General features: G+C 47.5%; 1 protein-coding gene across 1 annotated transcript; it reads left to right on the forward strand.

Moving 5' to 3' along the window:
• On the forward strand, window positions 1-23,802 carry gucy1a2 (guanylate cyclase 1, soluble, alpha 2). Its single transcript, XM_076049845.1, has 9 exons — window positions 1-1,409; window positions 5,751-5,812; window positions 6,452-6,576; window positions 7,155-8,050; window positions 13,928-14,140; window positions 14,710-14,982; window positions 17,103-17,246; window positions 22,474-22,628; window positions 22,708-23,802. The coding sequence occupies exons 1-9, from the start codon at window positions 1,086-1,088 to the stop codon at window positions 22,925-22,927; spliced, it is 2,412 nt and encodes an 803-aa protein (XP_075905960.1). The 5' UTR covers window positions 1-1,085; the 3' UTR covers window positions 22,928-23,802.
• Window positions 23,803-26,386: the final 2,584 nt, after the last annotated feature.

Consider the following 26,386-nt stretch of genomic DNA (forward strand, 5'->3'; position numbering starts at 1 on the left):
CCCGCCGCCGCCGCTGCTGCTGCCGCTGCCTCCCTCCTCTGTGTCACTCATTCCGAGGGGATGAGCCGAGGAGCGACGGTCGGGGAGTTGAACCGAGGGATGGACGGATGCTGAGGGGGACCCACAGCTGGCTCTGACACACAAACACACGGGCGACGAAGACGACGACGACGAGGAGGAGGAGGAGGAGGAGGAGGAAGGTAGAAGAAGCCGCCACACCTGTCCGAGCCCGGTGAGGGAGAACCTGCAGCAGCCTCTCCTCCACTGGACTAAAAACAACAAACAAAAACAAAACAGAACGAGTGACCATGTGTCGGGACAACGAGGGTGGAGCAGCGCGTCGATAGGATCTGCGAGCCTCCGTCGTCTTGTCTGTGCCATAAAATATTTCTATTTTCCAAGCTAGGCGCGTGCCAAACTTCCTAGCGACGCCTGTCCGCGAGCCCTTTCTGACTGGAACGGAGCGCTGCATCATGGGCTTCTGCATCTGCGCCTGCATCGCTCCCTGACACGTCCTGCCTCCATCCGTGCGTGCGAAGCGACCTCAGGGAGAGAATGCCTGGCCTCCGGCGGGGCAGCGTGGACTCGTTCCGGGGGTAAAGAAGGACGGTTACCCCCACCCCCCCTCCTCCCCCCCATTACATAAATGTTTGCGTGCCGTTAGTGCTGCCGACCCCCCCCCCCCAGCACCTCCTTCACTCCACCCCCCACACCCTCCCCCCGTCAATAGGTTGGCGGCGGCGGGTCTCTCGCGCACACGGACGCATCCCGCATGCACGCATAGACGCGGGCGAGACGTGGACGTGGACATCGGCGTTCCATCCATCCATCCATCCATCCATCCGTCCATAGAGCCTCTTCACCCGCCCGACCCCCCACTACTGTCTGATGACTCCCCGGCGTAAAGGTGGACGTGGTACGGAAGCGACTGTAGCATCACCCTCAACATTTCCATCACCACCGCCAATCTCCTCCTCCTCCACCACCTCCTCCTCCTCCTCCTCCTCCTGTCGCTGCTGCCGCCGCCGCCGCCGCCGCTGCTCCTCTCCCTCGCCTCCTCCTCCACCTCCTCCACCACCACCACCATGTCCTCGTCGTCGCGCAAGATCTCCTCCGAGTCGTTCAGCAGCTCGGTGGGCTCGGACTGCGGGCTGGAAAGCCCCGGGGGAGACGGTGGGGACGGCGGCTCGGAGGCGGCGGAGGAGAGCCGAGGATGCCCCTTCTCCTCGTTCCACTCGTCGCACCGAGCGGCGCTGTGGAACGGCCGCAGCCCCGCCGACAGGGGCCCGGCGTGCCCGGCGGGCGACGAGCAGCAAGGACCCGGCGTGCCTCACAAGAGGGTGACCAGACGGAGACGGGTGAACCTGGACTCGCTCGGGGAGAGCCTGAGGAGACTGACCTCACCCATGGTAGGTGGGCCTGTTGTCAGTCTGTGCCTCGCAGAAATGCCGTTAGGTTGGAGAGTTGTTGCGGTGCTGCGTTCACTGAAGCACAGTTCTAAAAATAGAGACAGGGACCTTGAAATCAATGATTTACAGCCTCGGTGCAATTATAGCTTCTTCTTTTTTTTTTTGCATTTCAGAATCAGAAGACCGTATTTATCCCCAGAGAGCGATTCGCTTCCCAACATGTTCCCAACACTAATATTTCATGAGTTGCGTTGGACCATGTTTTTAAATATGTCCAAATGTTGAGGTTGACTTTGTTTGCAATGTCAGGGTTATTTGTCATGTTGGCCATCAGAGGACAGCAGATTTTTTTTAAAAAAATTTATTATTATTATTTTTTTTTAAAGAAGTTGATTGGGATGTAAACAAGACAGCCGTCCTCTTTCAAACAGATGTCAGTGAATTACAGAGAAAAAAAACAAACAAACAAACAAAAAAAAACCCCCACTGCTTTTGAAGCCCAAAGCTAATTCCCTGCAGCATCATTTCCCTAAGCCTCCCCCTAGCCCGAGACAAAGTCATGAGGTGACTTATGCCATGGGAAAAGCACCTTTTCATCCTTCACTTCTGACAGCCCGAGCCATTTGGCAGATTATGTAATAAATATGTTGTTGTGAGGTTGAGCGGGAGAGAGATACTCATGCCCTGTCTGTGTTTGTAACGATGTGAGGAGTGTGACGAATGAGCCTATCCCTCCGTGCTAGCTTCTGTCTGTGGCTCTGGTGTGTTACAGGCTGCAATGTAAGAGAGCAGTTATTAGGACAGAGCACAATTGTGATGGACGGTGCGTGATTAGGGCATTTACCATTGGATCGTGTTGTATGATGGGAGGGCCCAAATTATTTTTGGGGCCTAAACCTGACCAGACCTGCAAAAATAATGAAATGCACCTGCGCAGCTAACGGTAACACATTTGAAGTAGAACGCACCACTTAGCAGTGCCACTGAGCCCATTCAGGGTTCAACATTTAGCTGCAGTCCTCGCCGCAGCAGTGGCCAGCCGAGTTCATCCCAGCTGCCTGTTCACTTTCCGATAGAGGTACTTCTCTCTGAGCAGAAGTTCAAAAACGCACGCTGATGTACACATGAAAAACATAATACATGTGGGGGGGAAAAATAGATGCAAAAAAAAAAAAAAAATTCTATATTTGAAAATTTCTCAAGTTGTTGCTCAAACTTTCTGTATTTCAACGTGTCCATATTTGCCTTTCTCCTTCACTTGGTGAATATTGTTTTCTGCTTTCTTGAACGGCATGTTGCATCACGTGCGTTTTCTTTTTTTTTTTTTTTTTGAAGTGTCGCAAACAAGAGAAGTAGGACTAGTAGCGCAGTTTGCATACACTGTGGCTACTGCTAATCCTGATGACAGCAATCTAAGCTCCGCTTAAACACAATATACAGACATAATTTGGCATCATGTGCATAACTTAACACGCTCAATCACTGCACACTGTTAATTAAACCTCCTCCTTTCCCCTGTCTTTCTAGTCGCTCTTTTTGTGTTAAACACACACACACACACACACACACACACACACACACACACACACACACACTGGGTGCGTGCATCAACAGTGTCTGTTGTTGACTGCAGTGGAGCGTGGCAGAGAGAACAGAGCATGCTCTCTCTGTGGTTGCCTTCACCCTGTCCACCCTGACCCAGAACCATCAATGCGTGCGTGCACACACACACACACACACACACACACACACACACACACACACACACACACGTGTGCAAACATTCATTTTGTGTCTGCTCTCCGCCCCGCTCTCTATTTCGTGTGTGGAAGGTGGCCATTAACTTCGTGACCAATGACGCTGATTAAAAGGCCCTGAGTGTTGGCTGCAAGTATGAACAGTGTGAGACAAGTGTGCGAGTGTGCTAATGTACAGTATGTGTGTCCTCTTCATTAGCAGGGGCAAGCGTGCACGGGGGAAAATCCGTCATGTTTGGAGGGCAAAAGTTTGGCTAAAGCTTCACGCTTTGCACACTGAGCAGCAACATTCTTTTTAAGTGCCTGGCCTGTTTTATGTTTGACTCAACCACACTATAGACACTGTGGTTCTCAGTTATAAAAGATAGGCCAAGGTTTTGTTTGATGCAGATTTTTTTCTTTTTTTTTTTTGTCTCTCTGCGTTGTTTTCCCTCTGCTGATGGAGCGGCCTGATTCTTCTCAGGCTGAGATTATTATTATTTTTTTTTTTTCGTGCTGTCTCACCTGGTGTGCCACTTGATGTGTTATTGAGTCACTGCTCCTTTAAATCGCGCTGAAGCCCGACAGCCTACTTCACTGTTTAAAGAGTTATCTACTTGTGTTGTAACGGCTGCTCAAAAATAGAACAAGAAAACCTTAAAGATGAAGTGTTAAACTGTTCAACAGCTCACATAAACTGTTTGTGATGTCTCCCGTCGTTCCAAGGATTACAAGATTAATCTATTTTTATTAACTTTCAGTTATTTACATCTCACAACTCCAGGTTGTTCCAGAGCGAGTGGCTCTGAACCTGTTTTAATAATCAGTTGTCAAACATGAGCTCCGAGCCAAGTGTTCACATCTTAATATTTTTGTGCGAGTGTTTTACAGAGTGAGATTAATGGGAGCCGGGATATGGGACTGTGTGTGTGTGTGTGTGCGGCAAACATGCCAGGGATTCTAACAATGCGGACTGATGATGATGTGTGTGTACAGTGTGTTTGCTCGAGCGTGTGCGCCCGATAACAGTGAGTATCTGTTTGTAAACACACATACCGTAAATGCTCAAGTTGTAAATGAGCCACTGAATCTGCGACCTGGCAAGAAAGACACATAAACCCAATAGCTGTTTTTTTTTATTTTTTATGTATGTTAATATACTGCATACATGCATATTGAAAAATGTGGAAGTGGGGAAGCTTTACTGCTCTGTTGGGCTGTGAATTTATTCCAAAGTTGCTTGTACAAAGTTCCTACTGGAGCCCCTTTGCACAGAACCTGTTCATTGCACGTTAAGTCCAATTGGAATTTAACGGAAATCGTACAGAAGCCCGTTCTGGGAAAATGTATAGGTGTCTATAGCACCAAACGGCAGAATTGATGTTTTCCATTTTCTCGTAGTGAAAGAAAAATAGGTTCAGAATGTACAGCATTGATCACAGATCAATAGTGAAGTGGGAAAGTACTAATGCCTCTGTGTTTTCTCACAGCGAGAGCAATTGTGCTCGTTTTAGTGCTTCTTTTAAGGAACGCTGGTTTGTCAGCAGCAGATAGACGGCTGATAATGACAGGAAGTCCCCAATATATATATTTTCTCAGTTGCCATAAAAGGTGTTGGTACCTGTGACATCTCTGTCCGCACCGTGAGTGATAAGCAGCCAGTTGAGAAACTGGAGAGCCGCACAAATTCTCTGCTCCCACCTCTCCTCATTCGGTTGCTAAGACCATTTGTAGCTAGGAAATGCTTTTTTTTCGTGGCCAGGCCTTTCCCATTTCCACCAGGCCCACATAGCTGTCACCATATTTCCACTCATTAATATCATTGAAGATATGAAAAACATAAAAGCAAGTCAGTGCCAGGAAAGCGGTCCTCTCAGTTTAATATGCAACGCTGAGTGACACCGGAGCTGTGTTTACCCTTTAAAACACCCCCACCTGCCGACCGACACGCAGCCCGTCTCATTTTGTTACCTTTGTGTCTCTATTTCTCTCCTCTGGTCTCCATCACACACACACGCACACACACACACACACACACACACACACACACACACACACACACACACACACACACTTACTGGTGCAACTGTCCAGGGTGGGCGGAGGCCTCCCGATGACCTCTCCAGCTGTTCCATTGTGTTGTTGTTTTAGTGGCCCCGGCCTTGCATTTGAGCTGCATGACATTCAGTCACTTTGGTCCCGCCTTACTCCAGCTGTACACTGAGCAGTGGGGGGGGGGGAACTCCTCTTTGTGACAGTTAGCACCATCAGATGAAATGATAATGATATTTTTATAGCAGTCCCCCCCCCCCCCCCCCCACACACACTGATGTGCTTGATTTGTTTTTGTTTTGTTTTTGTGGTAACTTTGTCCTAAATTGTCGTCTCCCTCCCTCCATTATTTACACTTGTTCATCACGTTCCCACGGCGACGTGTCAGAAAATGTTCCCTGTGATAAAGGCCCTTGAAGACGACGTACGCCGTCACTCTTCAGTACTGTCAGTCACTCGGCTCGGATGGCGAACCCGAGCCGGCGCCGTACGGAGATGATACGCTTGGCGGCAAACACACTGATGCGTCTCATTCTTTGGTTTCTTCTGACAGACGCAGACTGTTCAGGAGGCTCTGCAGCGAACTTTTCAGTTCTACAGACAACAAGAGATCAGGTACGACCGTCTCCCAACCGGTTTAATGTCACCCGCTCGTGCTCGCTCTCGTGTCGTGCCTTCTTTCATGATTCACAGACACACACTCGTTCTTCATCTGCCGCCTGTTGCAGTTTCTCCAATGCCGATCGTCTCCACTTTGCCGTGGTTTGGATGTATATTTCTGGGTGACACTCGCATGCGCTTCCTTTGCATCACAGCCTCTGCTCCCCTTTTCCCTTCTTTTTCTGTTTTTTTTTTTTTTTTTTTTTTTTTTAGGTCACAGAAAAATATACGCAAACTAAAACATGCACATAAAGTCAGTCTCCCTCATCCCTGGTCTCTGCCTGTCTAATATTTTCTAATGCTAGAATTCAGAAGAGGAGAACAGCCAAACACACTTGTGCTACTGGCTTTACTTCTCCCTGGATTTATTTTGTTTGAAGATTTTTCTCTCCATGGGTCGCAATTCTTCAGGCTTCAGCATTTCAGATTCTTTCTTTCAATTTTTTTGCATGTCGTAAAGTATCGCATCCACTTCACAGTTTCCCAATTACTGTCTAGGTAATAGAAGTCTTCAAACAGTGGGTTGAAATTGAGACTTGTTGCCCAGGTGTCCCGAAAACATTCTCGTCCTTTACAACCTGTCGTCTTTCACAGGTGCCACGATGTGGACAGCGAAGAGCGGAGAAGAGATAAAAAAGAGGAGAAGTGTCCCTTTCTGGAAAATTCTGGTTCCGAGGAGGATGTTCTGCAAATTCTACAATACATGGCCACAATACTAAGTAAGTGATGCCAGTGCGACGCTTCCTCCGATAGCTTCCTTATGAATCGTTACACACTGGGCCTTCACAACTTCACAACACGACTTGGCCTGGAGAGACTTCACGTGAAGTTCAGTGTTGTTTTCTGAAGATGCACGCCAGCAAAGATGAGCGTCTATCAGAAGTGAGATGTCATATGGATCTAGGAGCATACATTCCAAATGCACTGCAACCAATTCTGTGCTCTTTTCCAGTCTCTTAACCCCTAAACTATATTTTCTCCTAAATGATTTTCAGTCAGTCGGCATGTAACGTGATTATTTTTATTTTATGAAGAGGCTTTGATGTTTGATTGCTCGAGCATTAATCCCCTGTGGTTGACATGCTTAAAATGTTTCCGACTGAATTTCATCATTTGCATAAAAAAACAAACAAACATGTCATTTAGAAACCTTTCATGCAGCAGTCAGAGAGCGACGCAGCCTAAGTGCTAAATATTCCGTTTCCCCCGAATTAATTGAGGTGGTGAATGCGTGTGTGATGAGGCGAGGGCAACTCTAAATGGAATTTGTTTTTTTCGCGTGCTGCTCCTCCCCCAGGAGTGCCGTCCTGCGAGCTGCGGGAGCACTTCGGAGAGGAGTTCTTTGGCCTTTGCTTCGAGGAGAACGAGCGCGTGCTTCGCGCTGTGGGCGGGAACCTCCTGGACTTCTTCAATGGCTTCGACGCCATCTTGGAACACATTCGCACCTCCACCGGGCGCCGCGCCTCGTCCGAGAGCCCCTCCTTCCAGTGCAAGGACCTCCAGGAGGAGGAGAAGGGAAAGTCGGACGGGGGGGAGGAGCCAGTCAAACAAGGGAGAAGCGGCAAGGTGTTGCTCCTCCACTGTTTCAACCCTGCGCCTGTTGTGGGACTGGTGATGCCCGGCTTGATCCGGGCCGTCGCCCGGCGGATCTTTCATACAGTGGTTGATGTCGAAGAGGTTCCGCCTTTGACTCCCCTGTTGTCCAGTAAAGCCACAGACGATACCGATGCGGACCCCACGCCATACCTGTTCTCCCCGACCTCGCCGCCCTCGTCGCCGTCCCCTCCGTCGCCGCTGCCCACCGCCGTCCCCACAGTCTGCCTGTCCTTTCAAATACAGGAGGTGCGACCTCCGTCCGCCTCCCTCTGTCAAAATGCTGCTACGGAGAGCGCCAAGCGGCCCTCGCTCTCGCTCTCCACCAACCCCGGCGACCTGCGCATCGGACTGGCCACCTTCTGCCGCGCCTTCCCCTTCCACCTGGTCCTGGGCCCCCGCATGGAGCTCCTGCAGCTCGGCGAAGGCTTGAGGAGGCAGGCCCGCATCGACCCCCACCGGAGCCTCTCCTTCAGGGACTGCTTCGAGATCGTCTCACCCAAGATGGAGCCCTCGTTCCAGGGCATCTTGCTGAGGCTCGCGTCGCCCTTCACCATCCGCACCAGGCCGGACACAACGCAGGCTGGCACCAAGGAGAAGGTAAGGACACTGACGGAGATGACTTCATTTGTGCGTTGCAGTTATTATTTTAACTGACGTAGTAAGACACGTTTGTCAGGTGAAGACAAACACCTCGACGTTTCTTCTTCATAAGCAGGATGAAGCACTGAGGGCTGAAAATCCACTAGAAGTCAGAGAATAACATGTATAATAATAACAACATGAGCCCACGGCTAGGTCAAAATAAATGGTACGTTAATTTGAGGCTGCGATAATAAGAAAAGAGGAGCCATTAATATTTTGAGCCTCTAAAATGATGATCATAATTTCACAGCTTGTTTTCGCTCCGAGCGTCCCGGCCAACAGACTTGGATGATGGAGCCACAAGCTAAACAGCTAAAGGCAACTGCAGTCAGCGGCGGCGAGTGGTTACTGTAGCAACAAATAAAGCAATCTGCTCGTCGGGGAAAGAGTTGAGCCAAAGCAGCCAGAAGGCGTTTGAGGGAAGACACTGAAAAGATTCATGCAATTGGATTCAGTTTCGCTGAAATCAGCGAGTTATCCTGGTAATCTTGATCACAGCCGAGCCTTTTGATGGCTCAAGTGGAAGAGCTATTAAGTTATTTCCTCAAGTACCTTTAAAGGAGTTGATGTATTAGGTGATATACTTTTTATTTTATTATATTTTTTTTTTAACAATGTTTAAATTTAGATCCCTGACGACGCCTAATACAACCAGCAGATTATCTCTTCTGCTCTTGCTATGAAGACCGAGGGCTCAGTGCTTATACAGTAGCGCCTGTCGCAGCTCTGAAGGCTTAACGCTGCATTCACATCAAATTGAGTCAAAAGCTGGCAGGGTTGCGCGACAATTGTGTTTATTTAATTAACGTAAACGGATCTCGTGACTGATTCCAAGTTGTGGTTTTTGCTGAACTGCGTCTGTGCCACATCACAGGGCCGGCTGGCCAGAGGCGTAGCCGGATCACACACGGGGGTGGGGGGTGGGGGGGCGGGGGTTCGCCGAAAAGCAGCACTGCATTTTTGTTGCTGCAGCGTCACGCTTTAGTCCAGCGAACGTGGCAGCAGTGCATTTCATTTCGATTGCAGAAGAGTTGGAGTTTTTTTGTTGGGGCAGATGCGAGGATGAGTTGGGTGAACGGTGTAAAACGTCGTGTCACGAGGGCACAGGAATAGAATGGAGGGAAGAGAAGGATGGGCTGACATTTTCACCAGAAAGGGCAGCAAGAAAAGGCGACAGGCCAAGTTAAAGAGGCCACAGAAGAGCACTCCCCTGTGCTCCTCCGCGTGTGTGTGTGTGTGTGTGTGTGTGTGTGTGTGTGTGTGTGTGTGTGTGACTGCACGGCCTGCAGTGTATTTTCAGCTGACTTCTTCCCCGTCTTCTCCGGAGGACACAGGCTGTGTCCCCGAGGGTCTCTGCCACCCAGAGACCCTCGGAAAAGGTCAAACTGCATCACTCTGTGTGTGTGCACGGCGTGGCCACAGTGGTCAGCACACAGGAGACAGACAGTGCCTTGTATTGGCCATCGTGTTTCCTTTACATCGCAGTCTTCTCATTCTGGGTGATTTTTTTTCCATTTTTTTCTTTTATGGATGTTTGACTGCAGGGAGAAAAACAGGAAAGAGTAAAGAAGACGTGCAATCGTGGCCTCGTTACAGCACGACTTGCGGGTGACCAATCAACCGATTGATTTTATTCAGCCCCCGCAGCGCCACTGACCTGGTGGAGGGAGGTCAATTATTGTTATGTTAGCTCCGCACGCTGTCGCACAGCAGACTGATGCAGTTGTAGCTGGACGCGAAGCTGAGACACATTCCTAAATGATCACGAACTAAACTGAACTCTTGTGTTTTATATATATGTAGAATCAAGCATCCTTGGAGCGATGTAAACACGTGACAAATCAGCGCTAAGCTCTTTACTCAAGCCATGATGTGGGCGTGTTTGACTGTTTATTTAAAGGCCAAAAGAAGCCTGAGAAATCCTCAGGCTATTCAAAGACTCACCTCGGTACTTGTTGTTAATCCAGCAGGAACCTTTTTCCTTTTTCCTGGCGTGCCTGAGCCCAAGGGGCCTTGACTTTACAACCACCTTTCATCTTTTCCCTCATAAATCTCTGCCGCGCCACTTTGTTTGTTTGGTTGTCGACGGCTTTGAAAACGACTGTCACGCTGGTGTGAGGGACGGACGCGAGGAAAAATATGCAAATAGTTTTGTTACATTTCCACGGTGCGACACAATGACGATGTTCTTTGCTTCCATTACCTGCGACCCAGTGGTGCAGTGTGCCGCTCGTCCATTGGTCTGTGAAGATGTGTGGTTTTTCTTTTCCACATCGTGACATCAGCATTCAAGAGCTTCTGCTGACTCCGTCACCCGAGAGCGCACGGCACAAGGTTGTCCAATTAGGTTGTGTGTTGTTGAGTGTGTGTGTGTGTGTGTCTGTGTGTGTGTGTGTGTGTCCGTGCTTGCGTATGTGTTATAAACCAGTATGTGCACAATAAAGCCACGGCCTGACAAGATAAGAACGCTGGAGCAGTGTGTGTGTGTGTGTGTGTGTGTGTGTGTGTGTGTGTGTGTGTGTGTGTGTGTGTGTGTGACTCATTGACTCTCTGCTCGGTGCTTGTTCATGCAAATGAGAGTCTGTTGACACGCCACAGTTCGCTCGGAAAAAGCCAATCCATTAATTGCCCGATGCTTCCTTCGCTATCCGTCCCTCTCATCTTTCCCTTTGTGCCGCTTCCTCCTCTTTTCCTGTGTGTTATCGCCTGTCCTCTCACCTTCCCCTTTTTCATTACGCCGACAGCCGACAGCCGACAGCCGACAGCCACCCCCGGCTTCTTTCAGCTGTTCTTTCTGAGCACCTTTCACCTCCCTCCATTTTCTTCTCACCGACCCCCTGCTGCTTCTGTTGCCTGTGGTAATAGCGACTGGAATCTGTCCATTTCGATAACTCCTGTGCGTAGAGTGTCCGCCTCCTATCGCCAGTCACAGTGTGCAATGTACTCGAGGCTGCTATTGTAGAATTACACATTTGCAGGCATGCAGGGAAATAATGGAAACTGCAATGAGTAAAATCCAAATACAAAGTCTTATTTAAAAAAAAAAAAAAATGACCTTGAAGGTCAACTAGATGTGTTTTGGGAGAAATAAAAAGGCAAATGTACTGCAGGGGAGTTGAGAAAAGCAGTGCCCGCTGCTATGCTACATGCTAGTTGATGTAAGAAGACGTATATTCATCCAGGCAGGAGAAAGATTTAAAGGGCATGGAGGGGGTTTCCACACCAGTTCAGGGTTATCATGATTCATCCGGGTCAGTGTGAACGCAGCGGTGGCTTTTTGGTGCCCGGCCGAAAACAACTGCGCTGAGGCCCCCCCGACGACGAGGCCCTTCTGCAGAGCCTGCGCGGTCTGCTCGTGGTATAAATGTGATCTGACCCAAGCGTGCGTAGTTGGAGTAAATCAGCCTCCGTATCCTGCAGCGCCGTGTATGTCTTCTCCGCGTGAGGCGAAGCAACACGCTGTTCAGATGTTGAGACGTTGCCTTCAAGTGCTTCTGAAGGCGCCGTTTTCAACTCGGGTCGCGTTGGCTCGCGACACGTGGCGGACCCAGCGATCTCCAGCACACTCGTGACGCCACGCAGATCCCGCCGCTCCGCCTTGAGCGCCGCGACGCGTCCCAAATTTCCGAGCCTCGTCTCGCGGTTTTTCGACTTTCGGCTTTCATTGGGAGAGAACAGCGGGTCATTGTACAAATCAATCCTATTCTCTCCGCATTTCTTTCCCCGCTGCATTCACTCGGCTCTCGCCCCTCGCTGCTGTGATGACAGCGATGCAGGCAGAAGGAGAGGAGAGTGCTGAGTTAAACAGAGATGCACAACTGGGCCAACACAGCTGCCTCCAGGGATGTGTGTATGTGCGTGTGTGTGTGTGTGTTTGTATCTATGCATCTGTGCGTGTGTGTGTGCGTGAGCGTGGGATAAAAAGTTAATGTGGCAATGAAAGGCAGACAGACAGAGAATAAGGTGTTGGGACGCCAGGAGAGTTATGGCGACGAAATGATTTACTGTAAATGGGTGGAAGTGTGACCATTAATTGCTTAATTGTTGAGTAAAAACATGTGGGATGCATAATTTGTAGCACTGCGGGGAACTGATTTAAAAAAAAAAAAAAAGCTTGCTTAGTGTGCAATGTATATATATATATGTATATATATCGCATACGTGCAAGCGTGTTTGCCTTGTGTGTTCATATCCGGCCACGTTCGTGTATCTAAGACACAGACAGAAACAGTATGTGTGTCTCACCCTTCTGTGTGTGTGTGTGTGTGTGTGTGTAGATGTAGATGTAGACTGTATGTATTATGCAGACCAAGGAGAGCCTTGTGCTATAAATAAAACAGGACTGCAGTGTGCTCACTGGCGGAATAATCTATCTGACACTATGGAGAGCAGCGAGAGAGAGAGAGAGAGAGAGAGAGAGTGAGACGCAGGCAGGAATAGAAGACAGATGAAGATGGAGAGAGAAGTGAGGAGGAGAAAGACAAAGTGTGTTTGGAGGGAGGAGGACAGGATTTGTCCGCCGTCCGCAGGGTCAGTGGCGGAGCAGGTGAAGCGCTTCCACTCGGCACTTTGTGAAACATTGTTTTAGTTTAGTTTTTCCCCTCTTTATCTCCTCATGCGGTCACCCTGGCAGAGTTTTTTCCCCCCTCAAACACTTCCTGGGAGTCCTGCGATACGTTTGTCGTGAAACTGGACCTTAATCTAATAATGCTTTTTTAAAAAAAAAAAAAAAAAAAAAAAAGTTATATTCTCCAACTCAAAGCGAGGCAGAGTCACTCAATTATTTATCCCAAAAAAACTACATGCATCTATAAATATGCTGTCTCTATACATCTCCAGACGATGTCTTTATGTAGCCCTCTGGGAAAGATCAAGTAGGCCGCGAGGCAGCCTGAGAGACCGCAGCAAACACAGCTGTGTTTTAGCACACGCATAGTAAGAAGCACAAAAACACGCAAAGCTTTGACTTCTTGAGAGAGGGTCGTTGATTGATTTTTAATTTTTCACCTTCAAAAATGCCTGTTTACGTTTTCATTTTCTGTTTCTCTTAATCGTTCAAGTGCATGTAATAAGTCAGTTATACACCACCAGTCAACGGCTTTGGACCCACCCTATGAACTGAATGTCTTTTCTTTCACTCTCATGACTATTGACATTGCAGTTTCTCACTGTCAGTGAGACACACACACACTGGTGGTGTGTACGTATTTTAATACCAGACATCAAGTCTGTGGCTGGAATGAGGCAATGCCTTGTTGATGCCTGATTATCTCGTTAATGAAAGGGTCACCAGTGGGTTTTCGCAGGCACTTGGTCTCCACACAGATCAGCATGCATTATGCATGAAAGCTATTCGTACCTAATGAAATTCAAAAGTGCGGTTAACTCATTTACATTTGGATGTTGTATTGTTTGTATTCATTATGTTGATTTAAAAAAAAAACAAAAAAAGCCAAAACATGGTGTTCGTTCACATGAAGTGGCCTAGTCTGCGCTCCCCTAATGTAGGGTACGACATGGGAGAGATGCGCACGTGAATCATTTTTTGCCACGTATCGTGACGACGACAATGTGCAGTTTTCTATCTCCGTTCTGTTAATCATTTTCCTTTGCTTTTGGCTTTGGCTCCTGCATTCAGGCATATAAATATCATGGAACAGCTCCCTACTGGAGCGATAAAAAGAAAAAACGTATCTTGGCAGTGTGCGTAGTGTATACTAGAAAAGCTCAAGTGTTCACTCTGCAGACATAAAAAAAAATCACAACCAGAGATCTGCTCCCTTCTCAAATTTCTCACCCTTTTCCCTCCTCAACGATTCCCCCGCCTGCCAGGTGATGGAGTTGAAGGGTCAGATGATCCACGTGCCCGAGTCCTGCTCCTTGATGTTCCTGGGATCGCCTCGTGTTGACAAGCTGGAGGAGCTGATGGGCAGGGGACTTCACCTCTCAGACATACCCATCCATGACGCCACGCGTGACGTCATCCTCGTGGGGGAGCAAGCCAAAGCCCAGGACGGCCTGAAGAAGAGAATGGACAAACTCAAGGTACAGATATTATATTGCTGCTTCACTCTGAATCTATGTCTGACGCCCTGTGTACAATTCTGGAATTATATGAGTGCTATAATAATGAAATTTAACTTAGTCTTCTTCCAAGTTTGTTGAAAAGCTATTAAAGAAGTCGATTAACAGCAAAGAGAAGTTAAATGTTTTCTTTGCTGTATAGTAATGTCTTGTAATGTCCCTAAGTGCCATCTTTAATACCAACGTTCTGCAATGCATTACACACTGCATCACTCTCTTATTGCAGTGTGCTTCCCCCAGGACCACTTTCGTACATAGCCATAGCTTAGCTAACTCCCGCGCTTCATCAGTAGTATAGCGCTGCATCGGACAGCTCCGCCGGCATTATGGAGCTTGTCCACCAACACAAAACGAGCCGATGCAGACACGCAACAATCGGAAATAAATCAAATGAATGCATGAATACACTTACATGCACCGGCAGTTTTAATTTGGTGCAGTGCGCCCACATCTCGCCGTCTATCTCATCAGCGGTTTCATCAAAGCCAAGCACAAATCACTCCTCTTCATTTCCTCCCGTCCTCTCCCAGGCCACGTTAGAGCGAACTCATCAGGCGCTGGAGGAGGAGAAGAGGAGGACCGTGGACCTCCTCTACTCCATATTCCCCGGCGACGTGGCGCAGAAGCTGTGGCAGGGTCAGCCCGTGCCGGCGCGCAAGTTCGACGATGTCACCATGCTGTTCTCGGACATCGTGGGCTTTACGGCCGTGTGTGCCCAGTGCACGCCCATGCAGGTCATCTCCATGCTGAATGAACTGTACACACGCTTCGACTACCAGTGCGGCATCCTGGATGTTTATAAGGTCAGTGGTGGACCTTAAAACTGCTGCTGCGTTCCTCTAAAATGTTGTCGCTGGTCCGCTAACCCCATTAAGCGGAGCAGTTTGGAAGAAATAACTCAAATACAGCATGCAGCAAGCGCGTGCCCATGACCTCGATTCAGTCACATTCTGCTATATTATAGTTGCTTTATCGATAAATAAATGTACGTAGGTCAACGGGGGAGAGGAGCAACAGGTGAAGCAACGCTCTCAGTTGTTTTCTGTTCACTTCTCGTTTGTCAGTGATTGGATTTCAAGTCTGAATGAGAAACGCAGCATCGTGATCATTTGTCATGTTTTAACACCAACAACGGGAAACACACATTTGTTTTCAGGGAGTCCTTGAAATTTCCCGTTTGAGTGAAATCTCCTTCTATAATTGTCGCCTCGCTGACTTCTTTCAAAACGCTGCCTCTCACAAGTGCACGAGTGTCGGCGTGTGGATGACATGCTGTGCACGTCCCGTAATCACCGAGAACCAGCGTACGTCCCCAGTAAACACACTGCGTGAAATTGCACGGCTAAGCTTCCTCCGCACCCACACACACACACACACACACACACACACACACACACACACACACACACACACACACACACAGACAAACAAACAAACACACGCAAAGTCAGTCCGGCTTTGCTTTGCGACGCCGGGCTACGCTCTGTTGTGTTGCGTTGTGTCTGCGTGTGCGCTGACGTGATCCTCGTGTTGCCGTCTCGATGTCATGTGTTGTGGAAACAGGAAGTGATCGATGACCGTGGTGCCGTTAGCCGAGCTCTGACGGGCCGATACCAGAGAGGCCGGGGCCTCGTCACCCCCCCCGCACCCCCCCACCCCCGCTGTCCTGCTGCCACCACGTCAGGGTTTTTTTAATGTGTTTTTTTCCAGCTCTCTTTCTAGCTTCGCTCCTCCACGTTGTCGCGGCTGTCAATGCTCCTAACACTCTCTCTCAATGCGCCGCTCTTGGTGAGAAACGGCCCACATCTGCCACCACGTCGCCTTAAGACACTTGCACTTCCTCCGCACAATCGCTCGCAAAATGTCATGTCTCAGATCTTTGAAGAAAAAAAAAAAGGCAAGAGGAGGACGGGAAAATGAGTCGATGGATCAGGGATTGTGTGCGCGCGCGTGCGTGTGTGTGTGTGTGTGTGTGTGTGTGTGTGTGTGTGTGTGTGTGTGTACTCCAGCAGCTGAAGAGCGTGTGCGCTCAACAGTGAGAGCTGAAATGTGGAGGACGTGGCGAGGAGACTGCGGCAGGCACCCATATGCCGCCATTGTCATGGTTACTGTTTGAAAGATTTTGCCGGTGGCAGACCAGGAGAGAGGGAGAGAGAGACAGAGAGAGAGAGAGGGAGAGAGAGAGAGAGAGAGGGAGAGGGAGAGAGAGAGAGAGAGAGAGAGAGAGAGAGGGAGAGAGAGTTTATTTCCTTGCTTTTGCTGCTTTCTGTAACAATTTTTTTTACCCCCCCCCCCCCCACCCCCACCCCCACCCTCTTATGCCATGAATCTATTTCCCCTTTTCTCAAGTGCAGCGAGTGACGCAGTTACACCTGGCTCACTTCGTTTGATGTAAACATGCCACTTTATCTCAGCATGGTGGCTGGTGTTAAGTAAAGTATATGCAGCCTTTCGCTAACCTGGCACACCAGCTGGAACAATTCCTCACCCCTGTGACAGAAAGGAAAGTTTGGAAGGTAAAACCTGCCAGTTGTGAAAACGAAGCCTCTAATACCGTTTTTTTGGAAAATTCCAACCTGTTGTGACAACATTTCCGTCAACGTGCTGGACTTTATAACAGGAGCTCGGCCTTTAAATAATCTCCTGCTTCAAATGTTTGCCCTCTTCTCTGATGTGTGATGCACTTCCTGGTCTCACCATGAAAGAACAGAAGCTCGTTGGTTCTGGAATCCAGTGCAGATGTAAACCCGATATTAAATCTCATTTGTTTTTTTTGGTACTTTGCTGACTAACGGGGGGTAATTCCACCACGTGTCCCACGATGAAGCGGCCGTTTCAAGCTGCCCTCGCTTCGCTTCGCCTCGCCTCGACTCGCCGGAGAGCTGAAGAGCCTCTGCCCACTTCTGCTCTGTCTCTGGCGCAGATCGAGACGATAGGGGACGCTTACTGCGTGGCAGGAGGACTTCACAAGAAGGTCGACAGTCACGCCAAGCCCATTGCGCACATGGCCCTGAAGATGATGGAGCTGTCGGAGGAAGTGCTGACACCCGATGGGAAACCCATCAAGGTAACTTTCCAACTGTGCCTCACCTTCAAGGTGATTCTCACCGACTGATATGTTGCATTTGTGCAAATACCGTCAAACTGTACTGTACTACACTATGCTATATTATACTACACAATACCATACCATACTATGCACGTTCTCCTACTTCTGAACATATCTGCGTTGATATTTGAATATTTCGTACCGTTCCGCGACGCGCAGTGAGATTGTCAAGGTGACAGCGCTACAGAATCGTGTTTCAGGCCTTTATTTTTGTAGTGCGGTCTATGGGACAAATGCTTTATGGGCCCATGGGATTTTCTGGCCGCAGTACCTCGAGTGACCACTGGGCAAAATTGTTGCGCTGCCATATTGCCAGTCCGGTATCCAGTTCTTATAATACATCCATGGGGTGTAACTCCGCCCACCCCAGCATCCCAAGCTAGTCCAGCAGACAAGCGGTAATAGAAAATGAATGCACGGATGGATTCGTGTTGTGATTGACATATTTGGGTTACGGCTGGATTGACGGGTGCGCAAACTAAAGCGAAGGGAATAGATCGATGACCTTCACCTTTCACCAAGGTGAATCGAATAGATCAATGACATTTATTGGAAAACCCCCCCCCAAAAAAAACATCAAGTGGATCAATTTTTATTTGCAAAAACTGAGGAAAAAAACTGATTGAGCAGCGTCACACTCGTAACCTTTCGCCGGAATCACGGTTTTCCTCCCAGCCGTGTCTGTGTGTCTGTGTGTGTGTGTGTGTGTGTGTGTGTGTGTGTGTGTGTGACCTGGTGCGGCCTCCAAATGTCAGCTGTGCCTCTCAAGCATTTCCCCACGGACTCGCAATCTGGCACATGCGTTCCATTATTGTGCTCTCTTTGGGAGCTACTGATCCAGATTCAGATTAAATTGTATTGAAGTTTTTTTTTTTTTTTTTTGCGTTAATAAAATAGTGGAGCTCTGAACAGTGTTGAAGAGGACTCTCTGGAGATATTCACAGCCCTTTGAAGCGGTAGGAAAATGTGCAGCGTGCATGCTCATTGAACGCACCACGCACTGTGATGTCACATGAGGTTGGAATTCGACAAAGTACACTCACAGACCCAGAGACTCAGTCTGCATTTACGTGACACGTAGCGCGTCACGTCCGCTGACGTGTAAATGCAAAAAAAAGTGTTTCCATGACACTTTTGCGATGTACCTCCATATCAATACGTGTGACAAACCACCTCATGAGAGCGTCAAAAACTTTTAGTGTGCTGCTACTGCTGCTGGAAGTGTTAATTTCCCTGAGGGAGTCATCCCAAAGGGATCAATAAAGTCTCTATCTATCTATCTATCTGTCTATCTGTCTATCTATCTATCTATCTATCTATCTGTCTATCTGTCTATCTATCTATCTATCTATCTATCTGTCTATCTGTCTATCTATCTATCTATCTATCTATCTATCTATCTATCTATCTATCTGTCTATCTATCTATCTATCTATCTATCTGTCTATCTATCTGTCTATCTATCTATCTATCTATCTGTCTATCTATCTGTCTATCTGTCTATCTGTCTATCTATCTATCTATCTGTCTATCTGTCTATCTATCTATCTATCTGTCTATCTATCTGTCTATCTGTCTATCTATCTATCTATCTATCTATCTATCTATCTGTCTATCTGTCTATCTATCTATCTATCTATCTGTCTATCTGTCTATCTGTCTATCTATCTATCTATCTGTCTATCTGTCTATCTATCTATCTATCTATCTGTCTATCTATCTGTCTATCTATCTATCTATCTATCTGTCTATCTATCTATCTATCTATCTATCTATCTATCTATCTATCTATCTATCTAGTGATATTTCAGAGGCTTTTCGAAGTTCAGGTGTTTCCGTGACCAGTTTTTTATTGAGATATTTGGGTTTTGCGCAGTTCTGGGGGTTCATGGAAAGGCAGCTTCAGAACATACAAGCCTGGACGACTCCTCACTGATTTCAATCACGTGTGTCAAAGGACCCATTCTTTATTAAATTATACGAGCGTTTTTTTTTGCTTTTCTCATGGTGCATTCCATCTTCTCTCAGAAAATTCCCTGTGCTCCGTGCTGTAAATATGTTTTGACTTTCAGACTCCCACTAAAAAGTTATCCCAAAGAGGGCTTCCTTCTCCCGGAGAGAATTCAACCTGCTCTTGTTTGGAAATACACAGAGAGAAAAAACCCCCCCCCACAGATAAGAAGTGTTGAGTGTATGAGTGTGTTTACGTAAGGAAGCGGCTACATCAGGTAGCGGCTGGAGAACAGATAGGACACTGTTCTGTGTAACGCTGCGCCCTGAACATTGTGCATTTGTCTCAAAATAGAAAGGCCTTGCCAAGCGTTTTTGGCCTCCTCTCTTGCTCGTCCGCTTCCCCTCCCTCTGTCTTCCCACTTTCCCGCTTCATCTCTCCCTCCCCTACCGCTACCCTCTCTTCTTCCCCTCCTCACCCTCTCCCCCGCTCTGCAGCAACTTCCAACTTGCTCCTTTCCCTTCCCACCTCGCGTCGATCTTCCTTTCAGGTTCGGGTGCTTCTCTCCCGTACCGTTCCCCCCCCGTGTCGCCGACATAAAGGCGAATTGTGGAGATATTTAACACTTCAGCGCGATAAATGCCGTGCGGCGAGTGCACTCAACTCCAGCCAGTGTTGCGCCGTTATGCAAACTAGCATGAGAGCTTCGAGAGAGAGAGGGAGAGAGAGGACTGAGTGAAAATGTTTAGTGAGAGTGAAATGGAGAGAATGGTCGAGGGATGAGGAGAGAAACACAGAGGTGTGAGAGGTTGCGAGAGAGGGAGACTGTGAAAACCACAGCGCGATCAACCGACGATACTAATGAACTTTCTTTTAACTGCGGCTCATGGTCACATTGATTAAATGTGTGGACGGACGCGACTGATTTTTAGTTGTTTTATTCCTTTTTCATGCAGGCTTATACACATTTCCTGCCATGGCTGCCTTTTGCCTTTCAAGTGGTCTGCTGCAGCTCAATAAATAATACACCAACTAATATACTGGTGGGGGATTAAATATAAAATAATAATTTGAGTGCATGCACCGTGCACACACCAGGACTCGGGCTTTTATTCTAACTAAGTGGTGTAGTGTGATTGTCAGATTGTCGTTGCTTAAAAGGTCCCGTATTCAGTATGATATATTTATGTGTGTGTGTGTGTGTGTGTGTATATATATGTATGTATATATATATATATTTATACATACATATATATATATATATATATGTATTATATATGTATATATATATTTATACATACAGTATATACATATAGTATATACATATAGTATATACATATATACACATATATATATGTATACTGTATGTATACATATATATATACATATATAATACATACATATATATATACATACATACAGTATATATGTATATATATGTGTGTGTGTATGTATATATATATAAATATATATACATACATAGTGACAACATTTTGTCAGTGAACAGAAAAGAGTCCAAAGTCCATTTTCGTTTCTTTTGTTTTTATTTGTGTGTTGTTGCTGCCGTCGTCCTGCTGCCCACTGTAGCCGCCTTGTCATAGGTGCCTTGTTTTTCACTTTCTCCCAATCAAAGTACAGCAAGTTTATGATCTAATACCACAATTGAACGTGTGATTGAATTGTAATTGTTAGGCGAGGCAACTAGGAAACACTTCCCTGTCCCCCTCGCTAATCGTGGTCTTCGGGTGAGATTCCTCTATTTTCCACGCCACCGCAGCCCCGCTGTGGTGGCGCTGTTAGATGTGAAGGCAGCCCAAAGGGGGGCGGGGGGGGGGGGGAAGCTTCTAAGTGTGAAACCGTGTCTGTCCGAAATGAGCCAAATGCGGCCACTGGATGCACATTTGTTTGTGTCCCTGTGAGTGAGTTGCCTGTTGCAGAGACAAGCTGTCAGCAGTTCAGATAAAATAAATAAATAGGTCCCGCCAGTGCACCTAGCAGCACTTTAGTCTCTGCCGCTCTCCTTCCCTTTGCTCTCAAGGTTTTTGCCTTCATTTATTCTTTACTTTATTTAGGCCTCTATTCGTCCCTCTGCCACCTTCGTTTTCTCCCTCTCTCCCCCTCTCTCTCTGCTTCTCTCATTCATTTTCTTCTCTCCACCTTGCCGCCCCCCCCCCCCTCCTTCCCCCGCACCGCCTCTTGTTGCCATGGCTACGTTGCAGCGTGGTGGCGAAGCAGCGCACGGTGGATAGGTGACGAGACGAGATGCTCCAAGTAGATCATTAGAAATCTTCTGCTTTTGTTTCACACGCGAGCGTGCGCGTGAAGCGCGACGGCGTGTTGACTCGTCCCGAGTAGAGGAAATCAATAGTTAGTCGAGTGGCCGTGAAGAGGCCCCGGTCAAATTGGAAAAGATGGCTTCGCCGGCGTTCGCGCTGCCTCCGGCCATTTACCGAGTCGCACTTCAACCGGATGATTATATTCCTGAGGCCCCTCCAGCGGGAGACGGAGGCCGCTCTTTATTGCTTTAATTCCTCCGCCTGGCCCCGTTTCTATTTTAAAATATTCATCGCTCAAGAAAATGTATCCGCGGCCCAACGGATATCTGATTAACCAAACAGCAGCTTTTGCTAACGTGGAACCGTACTGACTGCGCGGTCGCGGGTCACTGCGCAGGCACTTCGGAGCAAGACGGCTCGGCAGAGAGATCAGAGAGATTAATTCCAAGCAGGGCGAGGGACGGAGGTGGCGACGCAGCCTCTGATAGGTTCGGCGTTTCAGCAGGTGACGGTGCGTCTCTGCACAGGGGGAGCGAAAAGCAGAGTCAAAACATTTGGCACAGCCCCAGTGAGGGCAAACTGAAATCAATTGGGTTTTTTTTTTGGTTTTTTTTCGTAAACTTTATAATAATAATAATAATAATGATAATAGTAATACAAATAGATTTTATTTATAATGCATTTTACATTTGTAGGCAAATCTCAAAGTGCGCTATTAATACTGTACTATTAATACAAACAATCTAGTTAATAAAATAAACAAAATAATAGTTTTTCTTTTAAGTCCAAAAGGGAATCGGAGGACGCAGTGTTCGCATAAATTGCAATAACAAATTATAGGAAAAAAAAAAAGCAATACTTTTCAGTTTACAATCAAGTCAAACACTCAATAATATGTTGTTTGAAGAATTTCTACCTGTCTCTTTGTTTATCCCCCCCCCCGACCCCGACCTCACAGTTAAGAATCGGTATCCACACTGGGTCGGTCCTGGCGGGCGTGGTGGGCGTTAAAATGCCCCGATACTGCCTGTTTGGGAACAACGTGACGCTGGCCAGCAAGTTCGAATCGGGGAGCCAGCCGAGGTGCATCAACGTCAGCCCCACAACCTACCAGTAAGTCACGCGCACCACGTGCACATTCACCACAGAGCTCATTCCAGGTGAGTTTTAACCGCGACTCCCCTGCTGGCAGGTTGCTGAAGGACGACCACTCGTTTTCCTTCGTCCCTCGGTCGCGCCTGGAGCTCCCGGAAAACTTTCCGAAGGAGATCCCGGGGACGTGTTACTTCCTGGAGGCGGGGACGTCTCACAGCCACGCCTCGCTCACCAGCTCCCGCTCCGCTCCGCCAACCTCTATGAGGAAAGTCTCCTACAGCATCGGGACCATGTTTCTAAGAGAAACCAGTTTGTAGTTCCCTGGTGCACCGAGCTGGGTGGGACGTGCGTGTATTCTCCGTGTGAGTGTGCGGGGGAGGAGGTGGCGGAGCTGAGTTTGAACCTGTGCAGCACACAGACAGGAAGCAGCACTGTGGATTCTCTCCTTCGCCATGGCCGGACTCCCCCCAGTGGAGGACCGAGAGGAAGAACATGCCTTGATCTCACCTGGAGGTGTGGCTCCAAAGACTGGAGAGGAACTGCAGACACACACATCTCACACGTTGTGTTTTTTTTTTTTTTCCTGAGGATGTGAACTGATGGACTCAACTCAAAGCAAAAAAGACACAGAAAAAAAACACAAAAAACTTATTGTAACACTTGCAATTGAAGCTGGATTTTTCAGCCTTACCTGATGTCTAGCTCCCTCCTGGACCTTCACCTGCTGGAGGCAACTGTGCTGGGAGAAAAAGCTGTGGAGGAGATCAGCGCTGAGGACGGACGCTGCCTGATCTTTGAAGAAGGTGTTTGCTGTGCATCATGGCCACCGGTACGAGTAGAACTATCCAACCCCCCTGATGTGAGGTGTCCCTCAGTCGCGTCATGCTTTGTCAGACAACACGTTGCTTCTCTCATGTGCTGCTCGGTGAAAGCCCGTCAGTCAGTCAGTCAGTCAGTCAGTCAGTCAGTCAGTCAGTCAGTCCAGGACCAGTGGATGTGGAGCTGAATAAAAAGGGCATCAAGTGCTCAGATGTTCCAGTCTGGACGTTCTGGGTAATCCCCAGTGGTCTGTAGACCAGCCACCCTCCAGCCACTTCATCGCAGGCCATATACACTGAGGACTGAAAGATTTTCCCAGTTCAGTGCCTTTTTTACCACTCAGATCAGGACAAACACTCGACTTACTCATTCTGCTTATTTTAAAATGAAAACAAAACCATCATTCTTCGTTTCTTTTTACCGGTTGTGAGACATTTTTTCGTGTTATTTGCTAAAGTGCACGATGAGAGAATTTGCGCTGCTGAGCCATCGAGTATTCCCGGCGAGTTGCGTCCCCCTTTTTTTTTTTTCTCCGAGCTCCTCAAGAGAGAACGATGAAGCAATCAAGCACTCCTTCAAAGAACTCGTATACTTCAAACCTCATCCGCCTGTTGCTTTAGCACATGAGCCGTCATTACACTGCACATAGTGCTGACACACTCACGGTATGCATGCTCACAACACAGCTCACTTGTACATTCATTTCAATGATTTATTATTATTTTTTTTTTTAAGAATGTGCGTACGACGTTAAAAATATTTATCAGGCCCCTTTCAAAGGTAAACTACGAGAGTCTGACTTAAAACCGTTGAAACGGGCTGCAAATTTTCTCTGACAGGCATCAGGTGGGAAGTGACTGCAGTACGTGAGTAACAAGTTGCCAAAACCTTTCTGGACCCACACAACATTTGCCAAATGTCATTGCGAAAGATGCCACGCCAACCAGCACGCAGCAGTGTCCCTTCTTAAATCCAGCTTTGGCGATTTGAGAAACTTGGTCTATGTAAATTGTCTATTTGTTACGTGTCATCTGCCAAAATGCAGCATTTCTCGCCACTAAAGTGAAAGACAGGGTACCGGGAAGCTGGAACGAGGAAGATTTTGTGTTGAACCATCGTTGTCGGTCACCGTTGCCATAAAAACACTGCCACCAGCTTGAACATTTGCACCTCAACGATCAACGCGTTATACATCAAATTAGGGATGCAGCGATACTACTTTCTACAGCACGAGCGGAGTATGAGTACCGGTACTTGCCTTTCGGTAATCACTGATATCGATACTGGGTACTTAATAAGGCCATTACACATTATAGAATCCGGAAGCGCATTGCATTCAATGGGTAAAAAAAGCAAAACAGGCACCTTATCTCGTAATTACGAGATTCTGATCTCATGACGATGTTAGGTGCCAATTTTTCTCCATCCAGTGAATACGATGCTCTTCCGTGATGGAATTACTCAGATTTTATTTATTTATTTATTTTTTTTACAAATTTTCCCACAGATGTTGTGTTATTTGAACAACATTGCTCAGCATGTTTTTCTAGAACTCGGGGTGACCGTCACAAGTTTCACTGAAATACAAACACAAATTTAACAAAAGTGTCATTTACATACATGTACAACTATTATGTATGGGTGTCATGGTATCGGCATGTATTGTAAGAGTGAGAGTAGAGTACTCAACCCCGGTACTGGTACTGATACCGGGGTTGGTATTGATGGTATCGGTATCATTGCATCCCTACGTACAAGTTTCATCGCGATAATAATTGGCAATTAAAAAACAAAAAACAAAAACAAAAATGAGGGTTTAAGAATATTTATGTTTCAGACTACATACTCCGACCTATATTAATCTAAAACAAAACAAGTCTTTTCCTGCTTCAGAAACTATGCAGCACAGACCTAACGTCGAACTAACGCTAACATATGAAAATAAATACAGTCGCTTGGAAACAGTTTTTAGAAGGAGAACAAGAGTATTCTCAGCTATGTGCTAAGTTCTTAGTAGATTAACTTTGTGATCTGAAACGTTAGTTTTGTACAAATTCCTTGTGGCAACGATAACACAACTCCCGATAAATCCGGGAGGTTTGATGATGTTAATGTATTTTAATGTAATTTGAAGATGTCATCGGCAAGCCAAGATGTTGCAGCCAAGCGGTCGACTGAGGCACCTGTTGTGTCTGCTGCTCCGCTCCCGTCGGCTCAGAAGGTCATTACTTCACAAATGGAACCATTTTCATACTGTTTTCACATCGTAAAACACCTAAATTTGCCAGATTCACCATGGAGAGGTTTATAGGGATGGTTTTCCCGTTTTGTGTAAGACTTGGAACGTATTTTTTTTTTCCTTTTCAATACCACAAGACGGACGTTTCTCATTCCCGGCGTGAATTTGGCGTGACGCACAACCTAAAATCTGCGTTTCTACCACCAGGAAAAAAAAAAAAAAAGAAAAAAAAAGATTTATTGTCCCCGGGATCTTCACGAGGCAGGTGAACCATCCCCCAAGTGTATGCGATCGCTGTGCGACTGAGCCTGAAGTCAAGTTTTTCAGAGGTTTTTTTCTACGGCTGAATGTAGCATAAACGGTAGCGCAGGTGTCATCTTGGCTCAACTTCATCATCTGCTCCGCCGAGGCTAAAAATAAAAGGAGCGTTTCATCGGCGTTTCGCACCCACGCAACTTGTGTCCACGAGCTCGCACGTCTCCAAGTCTGCACAATTCTTTGGCACGACGCGAGTAGAGACATTTGGCCGGATGGTACGAACGCTACGGTGCTGCTCAGAGGCAGTTTGGACCCTGCGTTAGACACGCTGGTGGGCAGCGCGGGTCAGCTGACCTCAACCGTGTCAGCTGCTTCCCGCAGAGGACGTGAAGAAATGTTTTCATGAGCCTGAGGGGTGGGGTGGGGGGGTGGGGGGGTGGGGGGGGGAGTTTGTTAGTTT

Source organism: Nelusetta ayraudi, unplaced genomic scaffold (genome assembly GCF_046127955.1).
Source record: "Nelusetta ayraudi isolate G7.1 ecotype Tasmania unplaced genomic scaffold, CSIRO-AGI_Nayr_v1 ptg000120l, whole genome shotgun sequence".
NCBI lineage: Eukaryota > Metazoa > Chordata > Actinopteri > Tetraodontiformes > Monacanthidae > Nelusetta > Nelusetta ayraudi.

What these genes read in the sequence shown, in the direction of transcription:
- gucy1a2 (XM_076049845.1), top strand. Translation starts at nt 1,086, where the DNA reads ATGTCCTCGTCGTCGCGCAAGATCTCCTCCGAGTCGTTCAGCAGCTCG. An exon ending in TACAGACAACAAGAGATCAG is followed by an intron (nt 5,813 to 6,451) that starts GTACGACCGTCT and finishes CGTCTTTCACAG; the next exon opens with GTGCCACGATGTGGACAGCG. An exon ending in GCATCCTGGATGTTTATAAG is followed by an intron (nt 14,983 to 17,102) that starts GTCAGTGGTGGA and finishes TCTCTGGCGCAG; the next exon opens with ATCGAGACGATAGGGGACGC.